The 27,261-nt window shown below is 38.0% G+C and overlaps 1 protein-coding gene across 2 annotated transcripts in view; it reads right to left on the minus strand.

Moving 5' to 3' along the window:
- The window catches only part of KLF8 (KLF transcription factor 8), a 283,891-nt gene extending 258,924 nt beyond the window's left edge, over nucleotides 1–24,967 (minus strand). Inside the window, exon 1 of one of the 2 annotated variants that reach the window (XM_065915790.1) lies at nucleotides 24,657–24,967. In XM_065915790.1, the coding sequence (XP_065771862.1) occupies nucleotides 24,657–24,683 (27 nt within the window). In that variant the 5' untranslated portion in view covers nucleotides 24,684–24,967. Of the gene's footprint in view, nucleotides 1–9,301; nucleotides 9,349–24,656 lie in introns of those variants that run through there. The other variant, XM_065915791.1, reaches the window with a different exon arrangement.
- Nucleotides 24,968–27,261: the final 2,294 nt, after the last annotated feature.

Raw genomic sequence — 27,261 nt, forward strand, 5'->3', positions numbered from 1 at the left:
CCTGAGAAGTGTAGATTATGAAAGCACACACGCCGTGAGCAGGGGCAAAACCAATGCAGCTGAAACACTGAGAACTCCCCACACAAGTCAGTGATATTTGTTTGCAGTGTTCCTCCCTGCCCACAGCACGACTGAACAAGTGAGTCTAAATAAGTGACCATCTGTGTCCTGTTGTGTCAGGGCAGAAATTAAACACTGAAGAAACCAGCAAGTAGAACAAGCTAAAATAAACACAGGGAATGGCTTTGGAAGTGACAGGTGCAACAGATTAAAACCCTGTAGTTAGCACCAACTACATTGGAATGTTCAAGCTGGTTTTAGAAAAGGCAGAGGAACCAGAGACCAAATTGGCAACATCTGCTGGATCATCAAAAAAGCAAGATAGTTCCAGAAAAACATCTATTTCTGCTTTACTGACTATGCCAAAGCCTTCGACTGTGTGGATCACAATAAACTGTGGAAAACTCTGAAAGAGATGGGAATACCAGAGCACCTGAGGTTTCTTGAGAAACCTGTATGCAGGTCAGGAAGCAACAGTTAGAACTGGACATGGAACAACAGACTGGTTCGAAATAGAAAAAGGAGTACGTCAAGGCTGTATATTGTCACACTGATTATTTAACTTATATGCAGAGTACATCATGAGAAACGCTGGGCTGAAGAAGCACAAGCTGGAATCAAGATTGCCGGGAGAAATATCAGTAACCTCAGATATGCAGATGACACCACCCTTATGGCAGAAAGTGAAGAGTAACTAAAAAGCCTCTTGATGAAAGTGAAAGAGGAGAATGAAAAAGTTGGCTTAAAGCTTAACATTCTGGTCCCATCACCTCATGGCAAATAGATGGGGAGACAGTGGAAACAGTGTCAGACTTTATTTTTCTGAGCTCCAAAATCACTGTAGATGGTGATTGCTGCCATGAAATTAAAAGACTCTTACTCCTTGGAAGGAAAGTTATGACCAATCTAGATAGCATATTAAAAAGCAGAGACATTACTTGCCAACAAAGGTCTGTCTAGTCAAGGCTATGGTTTTTCCAGTGGTCATATATGGATGTGAGAGTTGGACTGTGAAGAAAGCTGAGCACCAAAAAACTGATGCTTTTGAATTGTGGTGTTGGAGAAGACTCTTGAGAGTCTCTTGGACTGCAAGGAGATCCAGCCAGTCCATCCTAAAGGAGATCAGTCCTGGGTGTTCATGGAGTCCTGGACTCATGCTGAAGCTGCAACTCCAGTACTTTGGCCACCTCATGAGAAGAGTTGACTCGTTGGAAAAGACCCTGATGTTGGGAGGGATTGGGGGCAGGAGAAGAAGGGGCTGACAGAGGATGAGATGGCTGGATGGCATCACCGACTCGATGGACATGGGTTTGGGTAAACTCCGGGAGTTGGTGATGGACAGGGAGGCCTGGCGTGCTGAGATTCATGGGGTCGCAAAGAGTCGGACACAAAAGAGCAACTGAACTGAACTGAACTGAATTTTGGAAGGGGGCCTATAGATCTTGAGAAGTGTAAGCCAGATCAAGGAACTATCTGAAACTGACTGACCCATACTATCCGCAACAGCTCCACAGAAATTTCTAGATATATTTTTACTATTATCATTCTTTAAATTTAAATTCTTTTTCTTATATTTAAGTCCTCTATTCTTTAATTTTCATTTTTATAATCTACTATTACCTTGCAAAAAAAAGACCCTATTTTTAAAGCAAACTTGACATATATATATATATATGTATATATATATATATATATACATATATATATATATATTATAATGTTTGTGACTTTGTTCTATGTTTTTAATATTGTATTTGTGAGAATCTGACCTCTACTCTAGATTTTTAAGCTTTCCTTTTTGGTATTTGTTATCAATTTTGTACCTTTAAGAACCCAATCTTCAGTACCCATTTTTCCTTGGGAGTGATATTACTGGCTTGATTGCTCTCTCCCCCTTTTGACCCTCCTTTTTCTCCACCAGGTCACTCTATCTCTTCCCTCCCCCTTCTCTTCTCTACCCAGCTCTGTGAATCTCTTTGTGTGTTCTGAGCTGTGGAGTACACTTAGGGAACTGATTACTGGCTGGATCTGTCTCTCTCCTTTTGATTCCCCATTTTATCCTCCTGGCCACCTCTGTCTCCTTCCCCTCTCTGCTCTTCTCTGTGTAACTCCGTGAACATCTCTTGAAGGATCGAGACTGTGGAGAGCACATAGGTAAGTGATTACTGGGTAGCTTGCTCTCTCCCCTTTTGATTCCCCCTCTTCTCCTCCTGGTCACCTGTATCTCCCTCCTCCCTCTTCTCTTCTCCATGTAACACTGTGTACCTCTCCAGGTGTCCCTCACTGTGTAGAAAGTTTTCATCATTAAACAAGAAGTTGTATCATCGGTGCTCTATAGATGGAGAAGTCTTGAGGCTACAGTAAGAATAAGACTGAAAACCAAGGACAAGAAGCTTAAGTTCAAATCCTGAGAATGCCAGAGAACTCCTGAATCCAGGGAACATTAATTGATAGGAGCTCATCAAAAGCCTCCACACCTACACTGAAACTGAGCATCTCCCAAGGGCCAACAAGTTCCAGAGCAAGACATACCACACAAATTCTCCAGCAACACAGGAACGTAGCCCTGAGCTTCAATATACAGGCTCCCCAAAGTAACACCAAATCCACTGACATCTCAAAACTCACTACTGGACACTTCATTGCACTCCAGAGAGAAGAAATCCAGCTCCACCCACCAGAACGCTGACACAAGCTTCCCTAACCAGAAAACCTTGACAAGCCACCCGTGTAACCCCACCCACAGTGAGGAACCTCCACAAAAAGGAAGAACCACAAACTGCCAGAATACGGAAAGGCCACCCCAAACACAGCAATATAAACAAGATGAAAAGGCAGAGAAATACTCAGCAGGTAAAGGAACAGGATAAATGCCCACCAAACCAAACCAAAGAGGAAGAGATAAGGAATCTACCTGATAAAGAATTCCGAATAATGATAGTGAAAATGATCCAAAATCTTGAAAACAAAATGGAGTTACAGATAAGTAGCATGGAGACAAGGATTGAGAAGATGCAATAAATATTTTAACGAGGACCTAGAAGAAATAAAAAAGAGTCAATATATGATTAATAATGCAATAAATGAGATCAAAAACACTGTGGAGGGAACCAACAGTAAAATAAGAGAGGCAGAAGATAGGATCAAAGTGAGGGAGAAGATAGAATGGTGGAAATAAATGAAGCAGAGAGGAAGAAAGAAGTAAAAGAAATGAGGACAACCTCAGAGACCTCTGGGACAATGTTAAAGGCCGCAACATTCGAATCATAGGAGTCCCAGAAGAAGACGACAAAAAGAAAGACCATGAGAAAATACTTGAGGACATAATAGTTGAAGACTTTCCTAAAATGGGGAAGGAAATAGTCACCCAAGTCCAAGAAACTCAGAGAGTCGCAAACAGGATAAACCCAAGGTGAAACACCCCAAGACACATATTAATCAAATTAACAAAGATCAAACACCAAGAACAAATATTAAAAGCAGCAAGGGGAAAGCAACAAATAACACACAAGGGGATTCCCATAACGATTACAGCTGATCTTTCAATAGAAACTCTTCAGGCCAGACGGGAATGGCAAAACATACTTACAGTGATGAAAGAGAAAAACCTACAACCCAGATTACTGTACCAGCAGGGATCTCATTCAAATATGAAGGAGAAGTCAAAAGCTTTACAGACAAGCAAAGGCTGAAAGAATTCAACACCACCAAACCAGCTCTTCAACAAATGCTAAAGGATCTTCTGTAGACAGGAAACACAGAAAGGGTGTATAAACTCAAACCCAAAACAGCAAAATAAATCTCAACGGGATCATACTTATCAATAATTACCTGAAGTGTAAATGGGTTGAATGTCCCAACCAAAACACAAAGACTGGCTGAATGGATACAAAAACAAGACCCCTATATATGTTGTCTACAAGAGACCCACCTTGAAACAAGGGAAACATACAGACTGAAAGTGAAGGGCTGGAAAAAGATATTCCACGCAAATAGAGACCAAAAGAAAGCAGGAGTAGCAGTGCACATATCAGATAAAATAGACTTTCAAACAAAGGCTGTAAAAAGAGACAAAGAAGGACACTACATAATGATCAAAGGATCAATCCAAGAAGATATAACAATTATAAATATATATGCACCCAACATAGGAGCACTGCAATATGTAAGACAAATACTAACAAGTATGAAAGGGGAAATTAACAATAACAGAATAATACTGGGAGACTTTAATACCCCACTTATACCTATGGATAGATCAGTTAAACAGAAAATTAACAAGGAAACACAAATGTTAAATGATACAACAAACCAGTTAGACCTAATTGATATCTATAAGACATTTCACCCCAAAAGAATGAATTTCACCTTTTCTCAAGTGCACATGGAATCTTCTCCAGGATAGATCACATCCTGAGCCATAAATCTAGTCATGGTAAATTCAGAAAAATTGAAGTCATTCCAAGCATCTTTTCTGACCACAGTGCAGTAAGATTAGATGTCAATTACAGGAGAAAAAAGATTAAAAATTGTAACATATGGAGGCTGAACAACACGCTGCTGAATAACCAATAAATCACAGAAGAAATAAAAAAGGAAAGCACAATATGCATAGAAACGAATGAAAATGGAAGCACAACAACCAAAAACCTATGGGACACTGTAAAAGCAGTGCTAAGGGGATGGGTTCATCGCAATACAGGCTTACCTCAAGAAACAAGGAAAATGTCAAATAAATAACCTAACTCTATACCTAAAGCAACTAGAGAAGAGAGAAATGAAGAACCCCAGGGTTAGTAGTAGGAAAGAAATCTTAAAAATTAGGGAAGAAATCAATGCAAAAGAAACAACAGACCATAGCAAAATCAACAAAGCCAAAAGCTAGTTCTTTGAGAAGATAAATAAAATTGACAAACCATTAGCCAGACTCATCAAGAAAGAAAGGGAGAAGAATCAAATCAACAAAATTAGAAATGAAAATGGAGAGATCACAACAGACAACGCAGAAATATAAAGGATCATCAGAGACTACTATCAGCAACTATAAGCCAATAAAATGGACAACTTGGAAGAAATGGACAAATTTTTAGAAAAGTACAACTTTCCAAAACTGAACCAGGAAGAAATAGAAAATCTTAACAGACTCATCACAAGCATGGAAATCGAAACTGTAACCAGAAATTTACCAGCAAACAAAAGCCCAGGACCAGATAGCTTCACAGCTGAATTCTACCAAAAATATAGAGAAGAACGAACAACTATCCTACTCAAACTCTTCCAGAAAATTGCAGAGGAAGGTAAGCCCAAACTCATTCTATGAGGCCACCATCACCCTAATTCCAAAACCAGAGAAAGATGCCACAAAAAAAGAAAACTACAGGTTAATATCACTGATGAACATAGATGCAAATATCCTTAACAACGTTCTAGGAAACAGAATCCAACAACATATTAAAAATATCATACATCAGGACCAAGTGGCTTTTATCCAAGGGATGCAAGGATTCTTCAATATCCGCAAACATATCAACATAATACACTACATTGGCAGATTGAAAGATAAAACCATATGGTTATCTCAATAGATGCAGAGAAAGCCTTTGACAAAATTCAACATCCATTTATGATAAAAATCTAGAAAGCAGGAATAGAAGGAACATGCCTCAACATAATAAAAGCTATATATGACCATATATATATGACCCTCAATGGTGAAAACTTGAAAACATTTCCCCTAAAGTCAGGAACAAGACAAGGGTGCCCACTCTCACCACTACTATTCAACATAGTTTTGGAAGTGTTGGCCACAGCAATCAGAGCAGAAAAAGAAATAAAAGGAATGGAAAAGAAGAAGTAAAACTCGCACTGTTTGCAGATGACATGATCCTCTACATAAAAAACCCTAAAGGCCCCACCAGAAAATTACTAGAGCTTATCAATGAATATAGTAAAGTTTCAGGATATAAAATTAATACACAGAAATCCCTTGCATTCCTGTACACTAACAATGAGAAAAAAGAAAGAGAAATTAAGGAAACAATTTCATTCACCATTGCAAGAAAAGAATAAAATTCTTAGGAATATATCTATCTAAAGAAACAAAAGACCTATATATAGAAAACTATAAAACACTGGTGAAAGACATCAAAGAGGACACAAATTGATGGAGAAATATTCCACATTCATGGGTTGGAAGAATCAATATAGTGAAAATGAGCATACTACCCAAAGCAATTTATAGATTCAATGCAATCCCTATCAAGCTACCGACAGTATTTTCCACAGAACTATAACAAATAATTTCACAATTTGTATGGAAATACAAAAAACCTCAACTAGCCAAAGCAATCTTGAGAGAGAATGGAACTGGAAGAATCAACCTGCCTCACTTCAGGCTATACTACAAACCTATAGTCATCAAGACAGTATGATACTGGCACAAAGACAAAATATAGATCAGTGGAACAAAATAGAAAGTCCAGAGATAAATCCATGCACCTATGGACACCTTATCTTTGACAAAGGAGGCAAGGATATACAATGAAGAAAAGACAATCTCTTTAATAAGTGGTTCTGGGAAAACTGGTCAACCACTTGTAAAAGAATGAAACTAGAACACTTTCTAACACCATACACAAAAACAAACTCAAAATAAGATTAAAGATCTAAACGTAAGACCAGAAACTATAAAACTCCTAGAGGAGAACATAGGCAAAACACTCTCCGACATAAATCACAGCAGGATCCTCTGACCCACCTCCCAGAATATTGGAAATAAAAGCAAAAATAAACAAATGGCACCTAATGAAACTTAAAAGCTTTTGCACAACAAAGGAAACTCTAAGCAAGGTGAAAAGACAGCCCTCAGATTGGGAGAAAATAATAGCAAACGAAGCAACAGACAAAGGATTAACCTCAAAAATATACAAGCAACTCCTGCAGCTCAATTCCAGAAAAATAAATGACTCAATCAAAAAATGGGCCAAAGAACTAAACAGACATTTCTCCAAGGAAGACATACAGATGGCTAACAAACACATGAAAAGATGCTCAACATCACTCATTATCAGAGAAATGCAAATCAAAACCACAATGAGGTACCATTACACGCCAGTCAGGATGGCTGCTATCCCATGTACTTTTTCAATAAATTTCAACTTTAAATGCTAAATAAATAAAATTACAATGCCATTTTTTTTTTGCAGAATTACTAAAAACAATCCTAAAATTTGAATGGAACAACAAATAACCCCAAACCACCAAAGCAAACTGGGAAAGAACAAAGCTGAAGGTACTTACTGATGAGTCCACATTACAAACCTATCATAACTTTGTAAAAGTTGATACTGGCATAAAAATAGGTACACAGAGGAATGGAACAGAATTGAGAGCCTAGAAATAAACTCTGGTTTATACAGTCAAATACTATTTGACAAGGGAGAAGAAAATACTCAGTAGAGAAAAGATAGTCTATTCAATTAATATTGGAGAAAACTGGATAATCACATGCAGAATGAAACTGGACCGTATCTTATACCACTCACAAAAATTAACTTGGAGTAGACTAAAGACTTAAATGTAAGACCTGAAACCATAATACTCATGGAAGAAATCATAGAGAAACAACAATAATTTCATGAATATGACACCAAAGCACAAACAACAAAAACAAACACATAGAACTAAATCAAATGAAAAAGCTTTTTCACAATCCTTTCCCAAAAATATCAGCAACATGAAAGCAACTTACACAGTATGAGAAAGTATTTGCAAACCATCTATCTGAAAAGGGATTATTCTCCAAAAAACATAAGGAACTCAGACAACTCAATAGAAAAAATAAATGGGAAATGGGAAAATGGACAATTTTTCCAAAGAAGGTATTCAAATGGCCAAGAGTTATATGAAAAGATGCTCAACATCACTAATCATCAGAGAAATGCAAATGAAAAACAAAATGAGACATCACCTCACACCTGTCAGAATGGATATTATCAAAAAGATAGATAACAAATGCTGGTGCAGATGTGAAGAAACAGAACCCTGTACACTATTAGTTGCCATGTACATTGGTACAGCTACTATGGAAAACAGTATGGAGGTTCCTTAAAAATTAAAGAAGTACCATATAATCTAACAATTCCACAACTATGTATATATCTGAAGGAAATGAAGTCACTGTCCTGAAGAGTACACCCCAATGATTATTGCAGCATTATTTACAATAGCTAAGACATGGATATAACCTAAGTATCTACAACACATGAATGGATAAAGAAAAATTATATGTATGTGTGTGTGTGTGTGTGTGTGTGTGTGTACACACAGTGGAGTATTATTCAGCTACAAAAATGGAAGGAACTCTTTCTATTTGCAACAGCATGGATGGACTTACATTCAGTGAAATAAGTCAAAAACAGACAACTATTATGTTATCACACTTAAATGTGGAATCTTAAAAAAGCATCATGGAAATATTGAGCAGATTGGTGGTTTCCAAGGACAGTGTGGAAGGGGAAAATGTGTAAAGGCAGTCAAATGGTGCACACTTTCAGTTGTAAGATCAATAAGTTCTGGGGATATAGTGTACAGAATGGTGACTATAGTTAACAATACAGTACTGCATATCTGAAAGCTGCTAAGAGAGTAAATCTTAAAAGTTCTCACTCAGTGCACACAAAATATAACTATGTAAGGTGATGGATGTGTTAATTAACCTGACATGGTAATAATTTCACGATATACATATATATATATACACACACACACACACATATCATTATGTTGTACATCTTATACTTACACAATATTATTACACAATTAAAATAAGTCAATTAAAAAATAAAGCTAGAAAAAAAGACACTCTTGGACTGATGCAACTCCATACCAACTGATCTCCCTTCTTCCACTCTTGTCTCCTACAATCTGAACAGCCAGTAGCTGAAGTAATCATCTTAAAAGATAAATCAAATGTCTCTTCTTAAAAACTTTCCAATAGCTTCCCCATAACACTCAGAATAAAATCCAGATCAAGGTTAGCTAGCACACATGCTAAAAGGACATTTGCCCTATCATGAAGGGACATATGCTCATTCAAGTCTACATGTGATACTTATAGAAGAATAAAAAAGAAATCTAAAGGGTGGGGGTGGGATGAGGGAGATTAAAAATAAGAAAAGGAAATATATTAATAAACACAAACTTTGTTTCAAATTTTTTATTTTTTAAAAGGTCTGCTTACCTTTCAGATCTCCTCACCTATCTTCCTCTTCACTGCACTTCTACCACACTCAGATTCTCCAACATGACAAGTACATTCTCTCCTCCAAGGTCTTGCACTTATTAACCTGCCTGGAATATTATTGTCCCCAGCTTTTGTCTCTTTTGACTTGTTCTTATCTTTCAGATCTCAACTTAAAAGTAATCTCCTCACGGAAGCCTGACTAACTTAAGTGACCCCCCCCAATCATTTTTTCATTATATCTCATTATTTTCTTTCATAACACATCTCTGAAATCACAGCTTTTAATTTTTAACCTTGCTTGTTTATTCATTAACTATCTATTTATTTTGTTCATTGTCTGCCTAACTCCACTAGTCTGTAAGTTCCAAAAGGGCAGGGACAAAATATCTTCAAAATATCTCATTCACAACATTTCAGTGGGTTTTGTCATACATTGACACGAATCAGCCATAGAGTTACACGTATTCCCGTTGTGAAGTAATTGGCCTCCAACTAATAAAATAAAATTAAAAAAAATATATCTCATTCATGCAATATTCCAGCACCGAGTTCAGTGCCTGGCATGTAGTCAGTAATTAAAAAAATGTATTGAATGAGTAAGTGAGTACTACTCATCAGAATGCCTTTTAGCAAACATCTATTTATCCCAAGTTTTATGCTACTACATGTAATTTTTTATAAATGACCAAACACAATATATTCAATATTCTTCATAAGAAACGAACAGCATAGAAAGGGTCTTCCCTCATGCCCCCACCAAACTGTCTCTTTTCTAGTAAACATTTACTTGCTATCACAAAATGTTTCTAGACAAGTTTGAGTAATTTCTTAATCAATACACCTGATCATTACTTTTCATTCTTTTTTTTGCCTTTTACTCCTCTGATTAAATAATTTCAATTGATACTTCTTTGAGTTCACTAATTCTTTCTTCTGCTTGGAAGAAGCAGAAGCTTCTGTTGAAACTCTCCATAGAATTTTTCAGTTTAGCCATTGTATTCTTCAGTTCCAAAATTACTGTTTGATTCTTTTTATGTTTTCTATTTATTTATTGAATTTCTCATTTTGTTATTGTATTGTTCTTTTGATTTTATTACACTGTTCATCTGTGTTCTCTGAACATCTTTAGAATAATTATTTTGACTATTTCAAGCAATTTATGACTATCCATTTTTTTAGGTCAGTTCTTGGAAGTTTATTGGTTTTATTGGGTAATGTCAAGCTTTCCTGATTCTTCCTGATCCCTGCAGTAGTCTTGAACAGGTGTCTGTGCATTTGAAGAAGCACTCACCTCACCCAGATTTTATGGACTGACCTTCACCTGAAGATAAGAGCAAACTGAAGTGTGTTGTAGACCCAGGTCAAGTGGTGCAGGTCAGCAAATTCATGGGTGTGTGGCACTTCCAGGTCCAGTAGCTAGGGACTAGGGCAGACAGCAGTGGTGGTCAGACCTGGTGGTGTGCACACACTCAGCAGTGGGGAATAGCTGAAGGTGCCTGAGTAGTGGCAGAGGCCAGTTAGAGACATACACATAGCAGTAGAAGCCATAACTAGCAGCAAGGGCTGAAGCCAACTGTGGGTATAAAAGTAGCTGCAGGGGACTTGACTATCAGTGCCTTCTACTGTGACTGCTGGGTCTTGCCATGCGTGCATGGCAATGGGAGCTGGTGTGGGGTTGAGGTCAGAGGCATGTAGGTGCGAATCTGAAGGGGGTAACTTTGAGTGTGTACATGTTGGAGAGGGACAGCCATGGGGATCTAGGCTGTCATCTTGTACTTGTACAGCTCCAGAGACCTGGGATGGCTGCCACTGCAGGTCATGGCTCTGCTAAGTGAGGGAGAAAGCCAGTAGAGACTCAGTAAGTCATCATAGCAGGAAGGATACAAGTTTGGTTGTAGTGGAGAAGGAGGAACTTGTTAACAGTCATTCCTTCCAGGGTGACACTGTATGGGGCTGGTGGTGGTAACCTCTCCTGTGAAGAAGGTGGAAAGTGGTGAGTGTCTGGCTACCCCAGTTGTATGGGTCATAGCCAGAAAAACCTGTTTCTCTTCCACAGCACCCAATGTACTAAAGCAGGACATACATGACTTGGGGAGAAGGGAAGAGAAAGGGAAAGAAACAAGTAAGACTAATAAAGGGGATTAAACAGATAGTGACTTGCTAACTGCTTCAAGATTTCAACAGGAAGTCCACTCAGAAGTCTCTGGGAACACCCAACCCAAGGATCTCCCCATAGGGTGCTTATGTACCCCCAATGCCCCAAGCGCTAAACCTATATCTCCCCTAATCTACAGGTAGATCCTTGTACAAGCTCCAAAGGGCAGCAGCAAAGAGCAGATCTAGTGATCAGGGTACTCTCAGAAAAATGGACCATGACCTGCAGACAAGTGAGAAATCAAAACTAGAACTGTATCACCATCTTCTGGAAAAGAAAGTGAGGTTTTCCCTTTATTGGTGAAATTGGTGACTTGCTGAGTTGTAACAAGAGAAGCTTGGTGAGTTGTAACAAGAGAAGACATAAGAGTTTAATTCTGCCACAAGAAGGAGCAAGAAAAGTGGAGCAGGTGTGCCCAAAAACAGCTGAAGAAACCTCAGCTATACCAATATCAATGAATAGGACTTCATGTGAAAGCAACCAGTAAGATTTAAGGAGGTATCGGCTACTTCAAATACAAAAGTGCCAACACAAAACTACAAAGAACATGAAAAATCAAGGAAATATGTCACCGCCCAAAGATATCAATAATTCTTCAATGACCAAGGTCAAATGCATAGAATACTGTTACCCACTTGATAAAGGATTAAAAATAGTTGTTTTAAACAAACTTAACAAGCTATAAAAATTTTAAAAAATTAAAATAAATAAATTAATTTTAAAAAAACAAGCTATAAGAAAACTCAAAAAGAAAATTCAAAATCAGGGGGAAACACATGAATAAATTGAGTTCTTTAACAAAGAGAAATAATAAAAAAAAGAGCCAAATAGAAATTCAGGACAATTCAATAAATGAAGTGAAGAACAAAATAAGGAGCATCTGTAGTGCAGTACAGCAGATGGAAAAGAGGATATGTGACTTAGAAGATAGGAATTTTGAAATACAGTTAGAAAAGAAAAAAGGAAAAAATGAAAAGAGCAGAAAAAAAAAGAAAGAAAAGCCCACATTATCTGTGGAGTCTCATCAAAAGACAAATATTACAATAATTGGGATTCCCAAAGGAAAAGAGAGGTAGAAGGGAGTAGAAAGTTTATGTAAAGAAATAATAGTGAAGCACTTCCTAAACATGAATAGACTTGGACATCCAAATTCAAGAACTAATAGATCACTCTATTACCTCAATGCCAAAAGTCATTGTCCAAGACTCAATATAATGAAACTGTCAAAAATCAAAGATATATTTCCAGTTTTTTTAAGAAATCTCATTAGCCTCCAACTAATAAAAAAAAAAAAAAAAGATATAGAAAGAATCCTAAAGACAGCCAGGGAAAAAATGTAACCTATGAAGGAGCCACCATTAAACTACCTGCAGATTTCTCAGCAAAAGCCCTATAGGCCAGAAGAGAGTGGGATGAAATACTCAAATTGTAGAAAGATAAAACTTGTCAGCCAGGAATACTCTATCCAGCAAAGTTAACCTTCCGATATGAAGAAGAAATAAAGACTTTGCCAGACAAACAAAAGCTTATGGAGTTCATCCCCACTAGACCTGCCTTGCAATGAATGCTGAAAGGAGTTCTTCAAGCCAAAATAAAGAGATACTAATCGGTGACATGAAAGCATCCCAAAAAAAAGAACAACACACACTGGTGAAGATGAAAAACACAGTTGGGTTTAGAAAACTAATTCTATAACCACTTAACTACAGTATAAAGGTTAAATGATAAGAATATTAAAAATAGCTATAGCTATTATACTTTGTTAACAAGTGCACAACATAAAAAGAACTGTGATCAAAGGGGGGCATAAAAGGGTAGAACCATTGTAGGTAATCAAAGACAAGTTGCTATGAGCATCAAGTGAATTGTTTTATCTAGGAGATGTTTTATTTAACCTTCATGGTAACCACAAAGCAAAAATCTAAAATAAGTTCATTCAGGAAATATTTTTTAAAAAGAAGAAACAGAGCATACCACCATGAAAAATTATCAATTTACAATGGTAGGAAGAATTAGAGGGGAAAATGAGCACTATAAATACAAACAACCAGAAAGCAACCAATAAAATGATATTTCCAGTCCTAAAATAATTACTCTAAATGTAAATGAAATGAATTTACCAATCAAAAGGCACAGAATAGTTGAATGATTAAAAAAGACTCAACCACATGCTGCATACAGTGGTTGAAACAGTAAACAATCTGCCTGCAATGTGGGAGACCTGGGTTCAATTCCTGTGTCAGGAAGATCCCCTGAAGAAGGGAATATCAACCCACTCCAGTATTCTTGCCTGGAGAATTCAATGGGCAGAAGAGCCTGGCAGGCCACGGTCCATGGCATCACAAAGCATTGGACACAATTGAGCGACTAACACTAATATACTGCATACAAGAGATTCACATCAGTTTAAAGATATACATATGCTCAAAGTAAAGGACTGAGAAAAGATATTCCAGGCAAGTGGAAACCAAAAGAAAGTGAGGGTAAATATTTTTATATTAGACCAAATAAACTTTTAGCCAGAAACGGTAATAAGAAACAAAAAGATCATTATATGATGATAAAGGAGTCAGAAAATAATTGCAAATAAAACAACTGACAAAGGATTAATCTCTAGAATATATAGAGATTATAGCTCATATAGCTTACTCCAGTACTCTTGCCTGGAAATCCCATGGACAGCAGAGTCTGGTGGGCTGCCTTCTATGGGGTCACAGAGAGTCAGACAGGACTGAAGCGACTTAGCAGCAGCAGCAGCAGCATATATCTCAACATAAGGAAAACAAGCAGCTCAATTAAAAAATGGGCAGAAGATCTAAACAAACATTTCTCCAAAGAAGACATACAGGTGGCTAATAAACACACGAAAAGAAGTTCAACATCACTATTAGAGAAATGCAAATCAAAACTACAATGAGGTATCATCCCACACCAGTCAGAATGGCCATCATCAAAAAATCTATAAACAATAAACGCTGGAGAGGGTGTAGAGAAAAGGGAACCCTCTTGCTCTGTTGCTGGAAATGTAAACTGATACAGCCACTATGGAGAACAGCATGAAGATTCCTTAAAAAACTAGGAATAAAACTAACATATGACCCAACAATCCCACTACTGGGCATATACCCCAATGAAATCATAACTGAAAAAGACACATGTACTTCAATGTTCACTGCAGCACTATTTACAATAGCTAGGACACAGAAGCAACTTAGATGTCCATCGACAAATGAATGGATAATGAAGTCACAGTACATATAAAAAATGGAATATTACTCAGCCATAAAAGAGAATGTATTTGAGTCAGTTCTAATGAGGAGGATGAACCTAGAGCCTATTATACAGAATGAAGTAAGTCATAAGGAGAAAAACAGATATCATATATAAACACACACATATATATAGAGAAATCTATAAAGATGGTACTGATGAACCTATATGCAGTGCAGCAATGGAAATGCAGACATAGTGAACAGACTTGTGGACACAGTGTGGAAAGGAGAGGATAGGATGGATTGGGAGAGAAGCACTGAAGCATATACATTACTATGTGCAAAACTGATAGTCAGTGGGAATTTGTTGTATGACACAGGGAGTTCAAATCTGGTGCTGTGTGGCAACATGGCAGGGGGGAGTGGGAGGGAGGTTCATGAGGGAGGGTCCATATGTATACCTACGGCTGATTCATGTCAATGTATGGTAGAAACCAACACGATATTATAAAGCAAGTATCTTTCAGTTGAAAGTAAATAAAAATTTAAAACTCATTAATATCTGCACACACAATATGGACCAACAACATTTGTTAAGCAAATAGTAATAGATCTGAAGGAAGAAATAAAAAAAAATACAATAATAGAAACTTCAATACCCCAAAGTCAGCAATGTATACATCATCCAGACAGAAAATCTAAAAGGAAAAAATTTAGTGCTAAATGCACATATTAAGAAATTAGAAAGAAATAAAATAACTAATTTTACACCTCTAAGAACTAGAAAAAGAAGAACAAATTATTCACAACGTTAGCAGGTGAAAGGAAGTAATAAAGATCAGAGTGGAAATAAAGGAAATAGACCAGAAAAACAATAGAAAAGATTAACACCCCTAAAACTAAGTTTTTGAAAAGATAAATAAAACTGACAATACTTTTTGCTAGATTAACAAAGAAAGAAAAGAGATGCAAATACAATTAGAATGAAAGAGGAGATATTAAAACTTATACTACAGAAATACATAGGATTATAAGAGACTACTATGAACATTTATACATCAACAAGTTAGATAACCTAGAAGAAATGGACAGGTTCCTACAAATACACAACCTACCAAGACTAAATCTGGAAGAAATAGAAAAGCTGACCAGATCAATAATGAGTAAGGAAATCAGTCATCAAAAACCTCCCAACATAGAAAACCCTATGATTAGATATCTTCACTGATGGATTCTACCAAACATTTAAAGACTAACACCAACTTTTCTATACTTTCTATAAAATTGAAGAGCAGGAAACACTTCCAAACTCATTTTTACAAGGTCAACATTACCCAGACACAAAAACAAGAATAAGAATATTGTAAAAGAAAAACATAGACCGATATCCCAGATGAATACAGATGTAAAACTTCTCAACAAAATATTAGCAAACTGAATTCAAGAACACATTAAAAGAATTATATACCATGACCAAGTACAATTTATCCCTGGGATATAGTTATATTTCAACATACACAAATCAATAAAAGTGATATACCACATTAATAAAATGAAAGAAAAATCATAGGATTATCTCAATTGATGCAGAAAAAGTATTTCACACAAAAAGTACCATTTAATGATAAAAAAAAATCATTGACAGATTGGGTATATAAGGAATGTACCTTAAAGACCACATATGACAAACCAACAGGTAACATGGTACCCAACAGTGAAAAGTTGAAAGCTTTCCCTCTAAGATCAGGAACATGGAAAGGGTGATCATTCTCACTAGTGTTTTATTCAATATACTACTAGAAGTCCTAGCTAGAGCAATTAGGCAAGGTAAAGAAATAAAAAGGATCCTAATCAGAAAGGAAGAAGCAAAATTGTCATTACTTGCAGATGATATGATCTTATATCTAGAAAATCTCAAAGGCTCAACCAAAAAAATGTTGGAACTAATCAACAAATTCAATAAAAATGCAGGCTATAAAATAAACACCCTCATTTTAAGTCACTATCTAGTCAGCTATATGACCTAATATATGACACTTATCTGTGTTTCAATTTCTTCATCTGTACAGCTTATTTATGTCTCAGTTCCTTCATTTATACAATTTAAAAATTAAGCATCTAACAGAAAAAAAATCCTGAAATCTGTTGCACTTCTATACACTAAAAATAAAACATCTGAAAAAGAAAGGAGAAAATCTTTCACATTCACAATAGCATCAAAAGTAATAAAATGCTTAGGAATAAATTTAACCAAGGATGTGAATAAGCTGTATAACAAGAACAAGACTTTGTTGAAAGAAATCAAAGATGACACAAACAAATGGAAAGATATCCCATGTTGATGAATTGGAAGAATTAATATTGTTAAAATATCCCTATTTACCCAAAGCCATCTATAAATTCAAAGCAATTCCCATAAAAATTCCAGTGTCATTTTTCTCAGAAATAGATAATAAAATTCCAACATTTGTATACAGCCCCAAAATATTTCAAATAACATAAGCAATCATGAGAAAGAACAAAGAAGTAAGGCATCACACATCCTGGTTTCAAACTATAGTACAAATCTATAGTAATTAACACAGTATGGTTCTGGCATAAAAATAGACACACTAACCAATGGAACAGAAGAAAGAGCCCAGAGATAAATCTCCACCCACAGGGTCAACTAATATTTGACGAGGGAGCCAAGAACACTCAGTAGGGAAAGGGTAGTCTCTTCAACAAAAGGTGTTGCAAAAACTGGATAACCACATGCACAAATATGAAATCAGGTCCCTATAGTACACCACTCACAAAGATCATTTGGCCATAACATTTGTTAACTCATCTTATGACACATGAAGAATCAAATTTCTGCTCTATTTTTCCTGTTTAGGAAAAATATTAGGGAATAGTTTGGTTTAGGAGAATCTTGGCTAAAAACTTTATTAATGACATGGTCATTCCTACTGTCAACTTTGATCACATCTATAGCTTTCTATAAATGGACATACACAATGCACATGCAAGGTAAAATTGCACTAAGTACTACTGGACAACTTGGAATTGACTGCTAGTCCTTGCCAGACATCTTTACTAGCATATCCTACTAAAAGGAAAAAAAAAATAGGCCATTAAGACCCAACATTGAGGGACATGATTGATCAAAGGCAGGTAAGCAACCACTCTGGCATTGAGGGACCAATTATTTTATCACCTAGTGCTTTCTAACAAAAAAAAATTAATTATCAAAAGGGGGAAATGGATGAAATAAAATTTATATTCAATGACAAAGCAAGAAAAACTTTGAATATAATATTTTTCTTTGCCCATTCATGTCTCCTTCCTTCCCTTTAGTGGGTATTGTGCATCTGCATTAACCAGACCTCCTGAGGAGATAGCATTCCTCCTTAATCTCATAAAGAGTCACAAATCCTGAGAACACAATCTTCCTTCTTATTCTTATAAGGGGCCACAATGACCCATGAACTGCTAATCCACTTTGTATGTGTAGATCTGGATTGTTTAAACTGTCAGTACATCATTTGACATACGAACTTTTGTCTCAAAAATTTATATAACTGTGCTTTGACCTCTAATGGGTGGAACAGTCCTGAGAACTTTCTGAAAGACAGTCTCCCAGGTAATAATCTTCAGGTTGGCTCAAATAAAATTTTCCATTTCTTTCTTAGATCGATTAATTTTTTTATTGACACTTGAAAACTCTTATTATCCTTCAAAACTCAAACATCATCTCCTCTACCAAGTCTTCTTTGACTTCTTTACCCCAAATGCCACCAACATCCTTTCTACTCATGTTAACAATTTGCTTACTTGTCAATTTTCCAATTCCTCCCTCCTGAATTTATTCAACCTTTCTCTAACCTGTGCCCCTACCCACAAAATGGGTATAACCTTACTGGGAATTTAAGTGAGACACATGAAAAGCTTAGTGTGGTCCCTGGCATATGGTAAGTGATCAACCAGTACTAGATGTTAGCTAGAACTTTGTCTGTATCCCAGCTGACCTCCAAGGCAAGGCTGAGGTCTTATATTTGTGTATTCCCATTCTGTAGCACAGAGCTATCGACATAGAGGGCTTCCACAGCATGTATGTTGAATGAGTGAGTGAGATTAATGAATCAGTTTTGCTTCCTCCTTTCAAAACTATCTGCTTTATATAAGTAGAAATGGTTAATATATATAGTCAGGTTTAAATAACCTACAGCAGAAGAGACAATGAATGACAGGGAAGTCTGGCATGCTGCAGTAAATGGTGTCACAAAGAGTCAGACACGACTGAGCAACTGAACAACAAATATTATCACCAAAGGAAAAGAGTTCTCTAACCTCACTTTTCCATAACTCTACTCCATTCCCCTCCAACCCACATTATATTGATACTCATTACCTGCCTTTTGTTATATGGCTCTTCCTGCTTAGAATATCTTTTCCCCTTAACTCTGGCTATTCAAATCTTACCTATACTTCAAGGCTTCACAGGGAAAATGAATTGGGTATCATGCTCTGTTATAAGAGTTTATCAAAAAGAGAAGAATGGAGTGGAGGGAAAGGTGGAGGTGGAGTAGTACATGTTGTAAGAGGAGAAAGAAAACATGGAATTCCTGATAGCATGAACACAGACATGATGTTTGTTAAAGTTTATGGCATGTTCAAGAAGTAGCTGTTAGCTTAATGTAACTCCGGTGATAAGGAAAAGTCACAGGCAATAAACATGAAAGGTAGGTTGAGGACAAATTATGAAGTGTCTTACTAAAAGGCAAGGATTTATCCCTGTAAGTGAAGGGGAGTCTGAATAATTCTAAACATAGGATTGTCAAGATAAAAACATGTGTTTTAGAAATATCCTAAAATGTAGACTACATTGGCTTACAGATTACTGTCTTCTCCCTGTGTATCTCCAGATCATCTTTCCTCTATGAGTCTTTCTGTCAAAATTTCCCCTTTTCATAAGGATACAAGTCATATTGGATTAGGGCCTGTCCTAACTACCTCATTTTAACTTGATTACCTCTGTAAATACACCATCTCCAAATATAGTCACATTCTGTGGTACCAGAAATTAGGAATCCAATATATTTTGAGGGACATAATTCAACATATAACAAAGGCCACAGAGATTAGAGGCAGATAAAACAACAGTAAGGGGCTATGTTAATAAGCCAGGTCATACGTGGTGAAAAATTACACAAAGACACTACAAGAAGGAATGCAGAGGATACAAAGATTTAAGAAGCAGAATCTAGGAGTTATGGAGAAGAAAGAGTCATCAATGACTCTAGGCTTTATTGCTAGGCTTTTATTGTTTGGTTGATTATGTGACTGTTGGTCAAGGAGAGAAACTGGAGTCAGGGAGCTTGATGACGAATTCAATTTTAAACATATTTAGTGTACAGGTGTCAAGTTAAGATGTCTGATTACCAGACAAATGGATGGGTCTGGGCTAAGAAAAAGCATTCAGTTGGAGATGGAGACAGTCATATAGGTTACATAAATGGCAGTTGAAACTCTTAAGTGGATGAGATGACCTAAATAATGAGTATAGAGTAGCAAGATAAGAGAATAAAAAGAGCAATGAGAGAGGTTCGTGGAAATCCATGGTAGAGTATTATCACAGAAGACAAGGAAGGGAAGGGTTTAAAGATGGAAGGAAAGTACAACAACCTTAAATGTAGTAAAGCCAAGTGTGTTGAAAACCTAAAGAGAGAGTACATGACATGACATTTGGAGATCTTCGGGTAACTCTTGCGAGAGCAGTTTCAATAATGATCTAAATGGAAACTGCCCCAAAAAATAGGGTGGTAATTTGAGTAAGTGCTCTTAAATAAAGATTGACTTAGGAAATAAATGTGTTTGCAAGCTAAAGACTAGGCAGTAGAGCATAATAATCAAGGCGCAGACTTTATAGACCTGGATTCAAATCTCATATCTGCTCTTTCCGAGTTGTATAAACTTGGGCAAGTTGCTTAATTTTTCTGTCCCAATTTCCCTAATTGAAACATTGGGAAAACAACAGTACCTACTACATAGGATTATTGTGAAAATTATATGAATTGATAAATGCAAAGTGTTCAATAGAGGGCTTGGCACAGAGTAGGTATTCAATAGGGCTTCCCTGATAGTTCAGTTGGTAAAGAATCCGCCTGCAATGCAGGAGACCCCAGTTCGATTCCTGGGTCAGGAAGAGCCACTGGAGAAGGGATAGGCTACCCACTCCAGTATTCTGGGCTAGAGAATTCCATGGACTGCATAGCCCATGGGGCTGCAAAGAGTCGACTGAGCAACTTTCACTTTCACTTTTCACTTTCAGGTATAGATAAATGTTATCTATATTAGGTGGGAATGGGTGGATGGGTGGAAAACCAAAGAAAAAGGAATTGAAGAAAAAGAAGCTGACGGAACAACTTTTCAGAAGGTATAGGAGAGAATGAATCCTCTTTAACTTATGAGCTTTGTGTCCTTTGGTAAGGCACTTTACATTCCTGTGCCACAGTTTCCTATTCTGTAAGATATAAATGATAATATTGCTTACCTCACAAGGTTATTGTGAGGAGTAAATGAAATGATACATGAAACACACTTCCCTACTGGGAAGAACTTGAGGAGAAGAATAGTATATAACCTACATGAAATTATGTGTGCCAGCAAGACCGAAATTTAAAAAAAAAAAAAAGTTTTCAAGTGAATAATTTTCACAATTTCATGCTAGAGTAAAACAATGCTATACCATCTTGTGAATGTTTTCTTAACAAGGTTAAGCATTCTTCTAGTGCTAATAAATTTATTGTGATTTTTTAAAATTAAATTATGCTGAAAATTTTTTTTGTATTTCAGTAGTTTCAAATATGTTTGAAATCTTTCCCAGATAATTGTTATGAAACAATGGCTAGTATAAAATTAAATTAGTTACATGAATTCAGCAATAAGCTTACTAACTTTTTCAAATCATAAAATCATAATCTATCTTGATTGTGTTAAGATGAACAAATAAAGATTTATCCTCCTTGCAAGAGTAGAATTTTAAATATAATAATAAATATAAAAATTGTCGATTATTTATCTTCTTTAAAAATGACTCCCTATCTCACTCGGAATAAGATCCAAAGTATTTACAAGGTCCTATATGATCTGGCACTTCTCTGTCTCTCTGAAATCATGTGCTACTACTCTCCTCTTCACTCCAGTGATACTGGCTTTGCTATTCCTTGAACATGTCAAGCCTTTGCAATTCTATTTTCTCTGTCAAGAATACTCTTCCCTTGGGTATTCTCATGGCTAGTTCTCTCAATTTATTCATATATATTCTTAAAAATCATCATATCAGAGAAGCCCTCCTTGACCGTTTATTAAATAGATCTCCCCAATCCCTCTGCTATCTTATTCACACCCTCCCCCCCAAAAAAAAACCCATCCACTAACAGACCCTCATTAGAATACAATCTTCAAAAAGGCAGGGGACTTATCTTGCAGACTCTCCAGAGTCTTGTGCAGTGATGGCACAGAGTAGGTTCTCAGTAAGTATTTGTTGAATTAATTAATGAATGAATCTCATAACACAATGTACTTTCCTACTGATACCTTTGTCTTTCATAGGTCCTTATCCTTGAACGCTGAGAAAAAGCCAGGAAGGAACTCAGACCAAAGTAAATGTAGGCATAGGCTATACTAGTCTAAGCAAGAACAGCCTAGGCTACCAGATTTCAGAAGAGGAGTTGGGGGATCGAAACTACTGCTTGTGAAATAGAGATAGAGAGGACAAAGTGTTCTTTCTGCAATTATTTCTTATGAAGCCATTTTGCCTCTGTGTAGACAGAAACTGTCTGCAAGCCCAGAAAACAGAATGAATGACAACAAACTAATTTCTCTGGGAAAGTCACTTGAAACCTTTGGAGAAAGATTTCTATTGCTTGCCTGTAATAACTGTTAGTGGGTTCACAAAATTTTCACTGTCCTAAGAAGAGATTAACCATATTTCATCAACCATATTTTTTATGACAGCTATATCCTGCATCTAGAAACTCTCCCAAAGAAAAACCAAATGAACACAAAGGGACAATCAAATATTAAAATGGAAGCACAGCGATACCTAACATATTCTATGCTTATCAAATTTAGGAGGTTGGCTGTGGAGTCAGTACACAGTTCCTTCCCACTCTCCATGCCAGGGGTGTAGGTAGCAGATTTTAGTGTGTGTGACAAGTACAAGTGGCTCTTGGCTCTAGAACAGGACTGCACTCCCACTGGTGAAAGTAGCCAGGAGGGTTCCAGTTGAATTAGTGTTTCCTTTGTTTTTAGGACCCCACAGACCAGTGACTTTAGACAGAGAGAACACTGAGGGTTTCTTCTTTATCTGAATCCAGTGGATTCAATGTTATAGCCATTCAGAATAAGGTCATTTTGGGGTTTGGAAAACCAATTGAGAAAAGAAGGGATGGAGGAAGGTGCTTTAATAAATGGTGCTGAGAAACCTAAAACCAATACAGGCCCTTAATGGGAGCTGACACTGGGGATGCAATGAAATCTAGCACATTAAAAAATAGAGGGTCTCTGCCTTGCATTTAATACCAGAGATAGCTGAACTGGGAAACTGCAGAATGCTAGAAGCTATGGCATTCCATTGACCAAACAGAAATGCATAGATATGCACAAACAATTCATACCTAAAAAAAAGACACCCAGAGTGAAATACTAGACCTAAAACCTCAAACAACATATTTTCTTATATTTGACATGCAGGATATCATTAGGCTCCATTCAGACCTGCCATCCTCCTTAAGCAGAAACAGAAGAAAAATAAACTTAGAAAAGATGCCACTGATCCATATGAGGCCTTCTAACAAGTTTCCACCACACTAGTTCTTTTATTTAACAGCAGAAGGGAGCTGGTAAAGCCCTCCTGCCCAAGACAATCTTCCAGGCTGGACATGGACATGGGAATAACAGATCAGCCAAGGTAGCCTTAGCTTCCCTATTGAAACATCCTGCCCTTCTCTCTTCGCATGCCATTTTGACTTGAGTTCCTATCTCTTTCAGCTGAATCTCCCAGTCACTTGGGCTTGGGTATATGGATGCTTGATACTAAAGACAAGACAATAAAGATGAATAATGGGAACCTTCACGTGACACATGCTTGATAAATGCTGAAATCAAATTCAACATTCGACTCTAGGAAGAAACCTTGGCCACCAATCTGTTAAGAAAGGAGTCAGTGACATCACTCTACATGGTCTTTACATATTACAGACATTCAGCAGTGGGATCAGCCACAGACAATGAACCTAGCTTTAGATAAATATTTGTAGAACAAATTATATTTTGAAATCTTGATAAATTTTCCTCTTGAGCTAAAACTGCAAGGCCAGTTACTCTGCAGTTAACTAATGTACAACTTGGCATCGTAGCCCAGGATGCGCCTCCTGAGAATCAACTGGATATTAGAACAAGTTTGGAGGCTGGTATAAGGAGGAAAAACTGGCCTCTCTGTACAAATTCCCCCAACACACCTTGTGTCATTGTAAGATGAGTCAGTGCCATCCTTTCCGAAATAGAATTTTCAGTACCTATTTCCCACAGCTGAACTGGTGCACTGCCGCTTTAAGAAGCTGGGCAAGATGGAGCCCTCCCAACTCACAGCTAGAAGCTTTAAGCAGTCAGATAACGCGCTGGATTGTGACAAAAAGAAAAAAATGCCTAGAGGGGTAAGTCGAGGCTCTAAGGGCAGGAGAGGAAATCAAGGCTCTAATCAAACAACCAGCAAACTCTGAGCTTCCTATCCCGTGGATGGCAGCTCCTCTAGGCTTTAAAGCGCCACCCCTCCTCCGTTCCCCTCCCCTTCTTACCCCACCCTACCCGGTCCAACCCTCTGTGTCCTCCTTGAAAGAGTCTCCTTCGGTAAGGTGGCTCTTTGCCGCCCAGAGAATACCCCAGTGAGGGCAGCAAAAGGAAGGAGAGAGGGTGGGTAAGCAAAATGAAAGGGACTTACTTTCGGACTCTGCGCCTCCAAAGGCATCCTCTGCTCCCAGCCCCGGGCCAGGCCGATGGGGCGGGGCCGGGGTTGAGGTGGTGGACCCGGGGTCTTCACTCACTCGTACTACAAATCTAATTCAGTGGAGTTAGGAACGGGCACCGACTAGGGCCGTTGTACAGTAGGTTTTAATTATCTCAAAAGGAGATAGAAGAGTCTGAGAGAGTTGATCAGGATAGGAATGGAGGTGAGCTCTAAAACCCTCCTATCCTCCCTTTCTAGCTAGCTTCCCCCGTCTGGCATTAGCGATTTCAGGGGCTACGGTTTTCTTTTTTCTTCCTTTTGGTTTCTCCCAGCTGCCTGTCCCAGACCCCACCCAGCGGCTCCACCCCATCCACTGCTACACATTCTGTCAATCACCAGCCCCTTTAAAGCTGCACCGCACAACTTGGGTTTTCATCTCTTTGGCGGGCAGACAGAATCACGGGGTTCCTAGCATTTCCAACAATACCTCCGACCTTTCTGGTGAGTTTAGGAAGCTCACGTTATTGCTAGTGGCGGCCTTCTCTCCCCCTCTGCCCTGAAGCTTGCACACTTGGCTCCACCCAAGCTCCTTCCGGCGGGCCAGACCACCAAACCCCACCCCATCTCTTTTCTTTACTTTGTTTCTAGTTTAAAAAAAAAAAAAAAATTGGTTCCCTAGGCTTCCAGATCGCCAAGAAGGTTCCTGCAGCGCCCTCGTTGGCGCTGCCCAATCTCATGGTTTCTGTGCTGAAGTGGCTACAGCATATTTCCTTTGCCTGGGGACTCTCCGTTTTGCCTGGCCCAATGTGCTCAGTCTTCTCTATCTCATCTGTGTAAATCTCCAGGTTTATGAATACAATCAGGAGGGAGGAGGCAGGGATTCCCCAAAATGTGCTTCATTGCTCTTAGCCAAAATTAGAATCCCACACCAGCGCCCCACTCCATAATTAGGCTGCTCAAAGTTTGAGCAGGACCCTGAGGTCCCATCTACAGGTATTAGTGGAACTCTAGAATGACCCATCAGAAATTATGTTTAATGTCTTTCTCCATTCCAGTTAATGGGAACATCTGGTTGTTCAGGCCAAAAAGCAGAGACATTACCTTGCCAACAAAGGTGCATCTAGTCAAAGTTATGGTTTTTCCAGGAGCCATGTATGGATGTGAGAGTCGGACTATAAAGAAAGCTGAGCACCGAAGAATTGATGTTTTTGAACTGTGGTGTTGGAGAAGACTCTTGAGAGTCCCTTGGTCAGCAAGGAGATACAACCAGTCCATCCTAAAGGAAATCAGTCCTGAATATTCATTGGAAGGACTGATGCTGAAGCTGAAACTCCAATACTTTGGTCACCTGATGCAAAGAACTGACTCATTGGAAAATACCCTGATGCTGGGAAAGATTGAAGGTGGGAGGAGAAGGGGACGGCAGAGGATGAGAAAGTTGGATGGCATCACCGACTCAATGAAGTTTGAGTAAACTCTGGGAGTTGGTGTTGGACAGGGAGACCTGATGTGCTACAGTCATGGGGTTGCAAAGAATCCGACACAACTGAGCAACTGAACTGAACTGAATCCTTAAATCTTTTTCTTTTGTGCTTCACATCCAGTTCTTCAAGAAATCCTGTTGGTCATTCTTTAAAATTTGTCCAAAATCTCTCGCCATTTCCTGGCCCCATGCATGCATGCTAAGTCACTTCAGTTGTGTCCCACTCTTTGCGACCCCATGGACTGTAGCCCTCCAGGCTCCTCTGTCCATGGGATTCTCCAGACAAGAATACTGGAGGGGTTGTCATGCCCTTCTCCAGGGAATTTTCCCCACCTAGGGATCCAGCCCACCTCTTGTGTCTCCTGCATTGACAGTCAGATTATTTAGCACTAGCGCCACCTGGGAAGCCCTTCCTGGTCACAGACACTACCATCAATAAATCCAGCCCCTGCCTACCTCTTTGATGTGATTTATAAAAACATTGTATACTGTCCTCTTGCAACACTGGAGTTGGATGGCATCACTGACTCAATGGACATGAGTTTGAGCAAGCTCCAGGAGGTGGTGGAGGATAGGGAAGCCTGGAGTGCTGCAGTCCATGGGGTCGCAAAGAGTCGGGCACAACTGGGTGGCTGAACAGAACAGCAACAGCAACACTGATCTCCTTTTTATACCCATATGCTAGGATCCATCTGACCTTAGGAACTTTGTACTTGCTTTTCTTTCTACCTGGTTCTACCCATGGTGGGCCTCTATATCCTTCAGAACTCAGGAAAGAGAGATTAAAGTAAGTCGGATAGCCCAGGCATTCTCTGTGACCTTATCCCTTCCCTTTTTATTTTTATCACAACACTGATCACAGTCCAAAACAATATTATATGTGTGTTTGCTTCTGTGGTAAAATGTATTTCCCACTAGAGTATAAGCTCAGTAAGAACAGAGACTACATCTATTTTGTTCTCTGCTCTGCCCTCAGTATACTGACAAGTGGCTGCCATATAGTGGGGGCTCAATTAATATTTGTTGAAGGAATGATTGAAGGTAGGTTTTTCTTGCATCTATCTGAATGTTATCTTGTTTTAAACAACAAACAAAAAACACGGCAAAGAGAAGTGA

The sequence above is a fragment of the Muntiacus reevesi genome, chromosome X (genome assembly GCF_963930625.1).
Source record: "Muntiacus reevesi chromosome X, mMunRee1.1, whole genome shotgun sequence".
Classification (NCBI taxonomy): domain Eukaryota; kingdom Metazoa; phylum Chordata; class Mammalia; order Artiodactyla; family Cervidae; genus Muntiacus; species Muntiacus reevesi.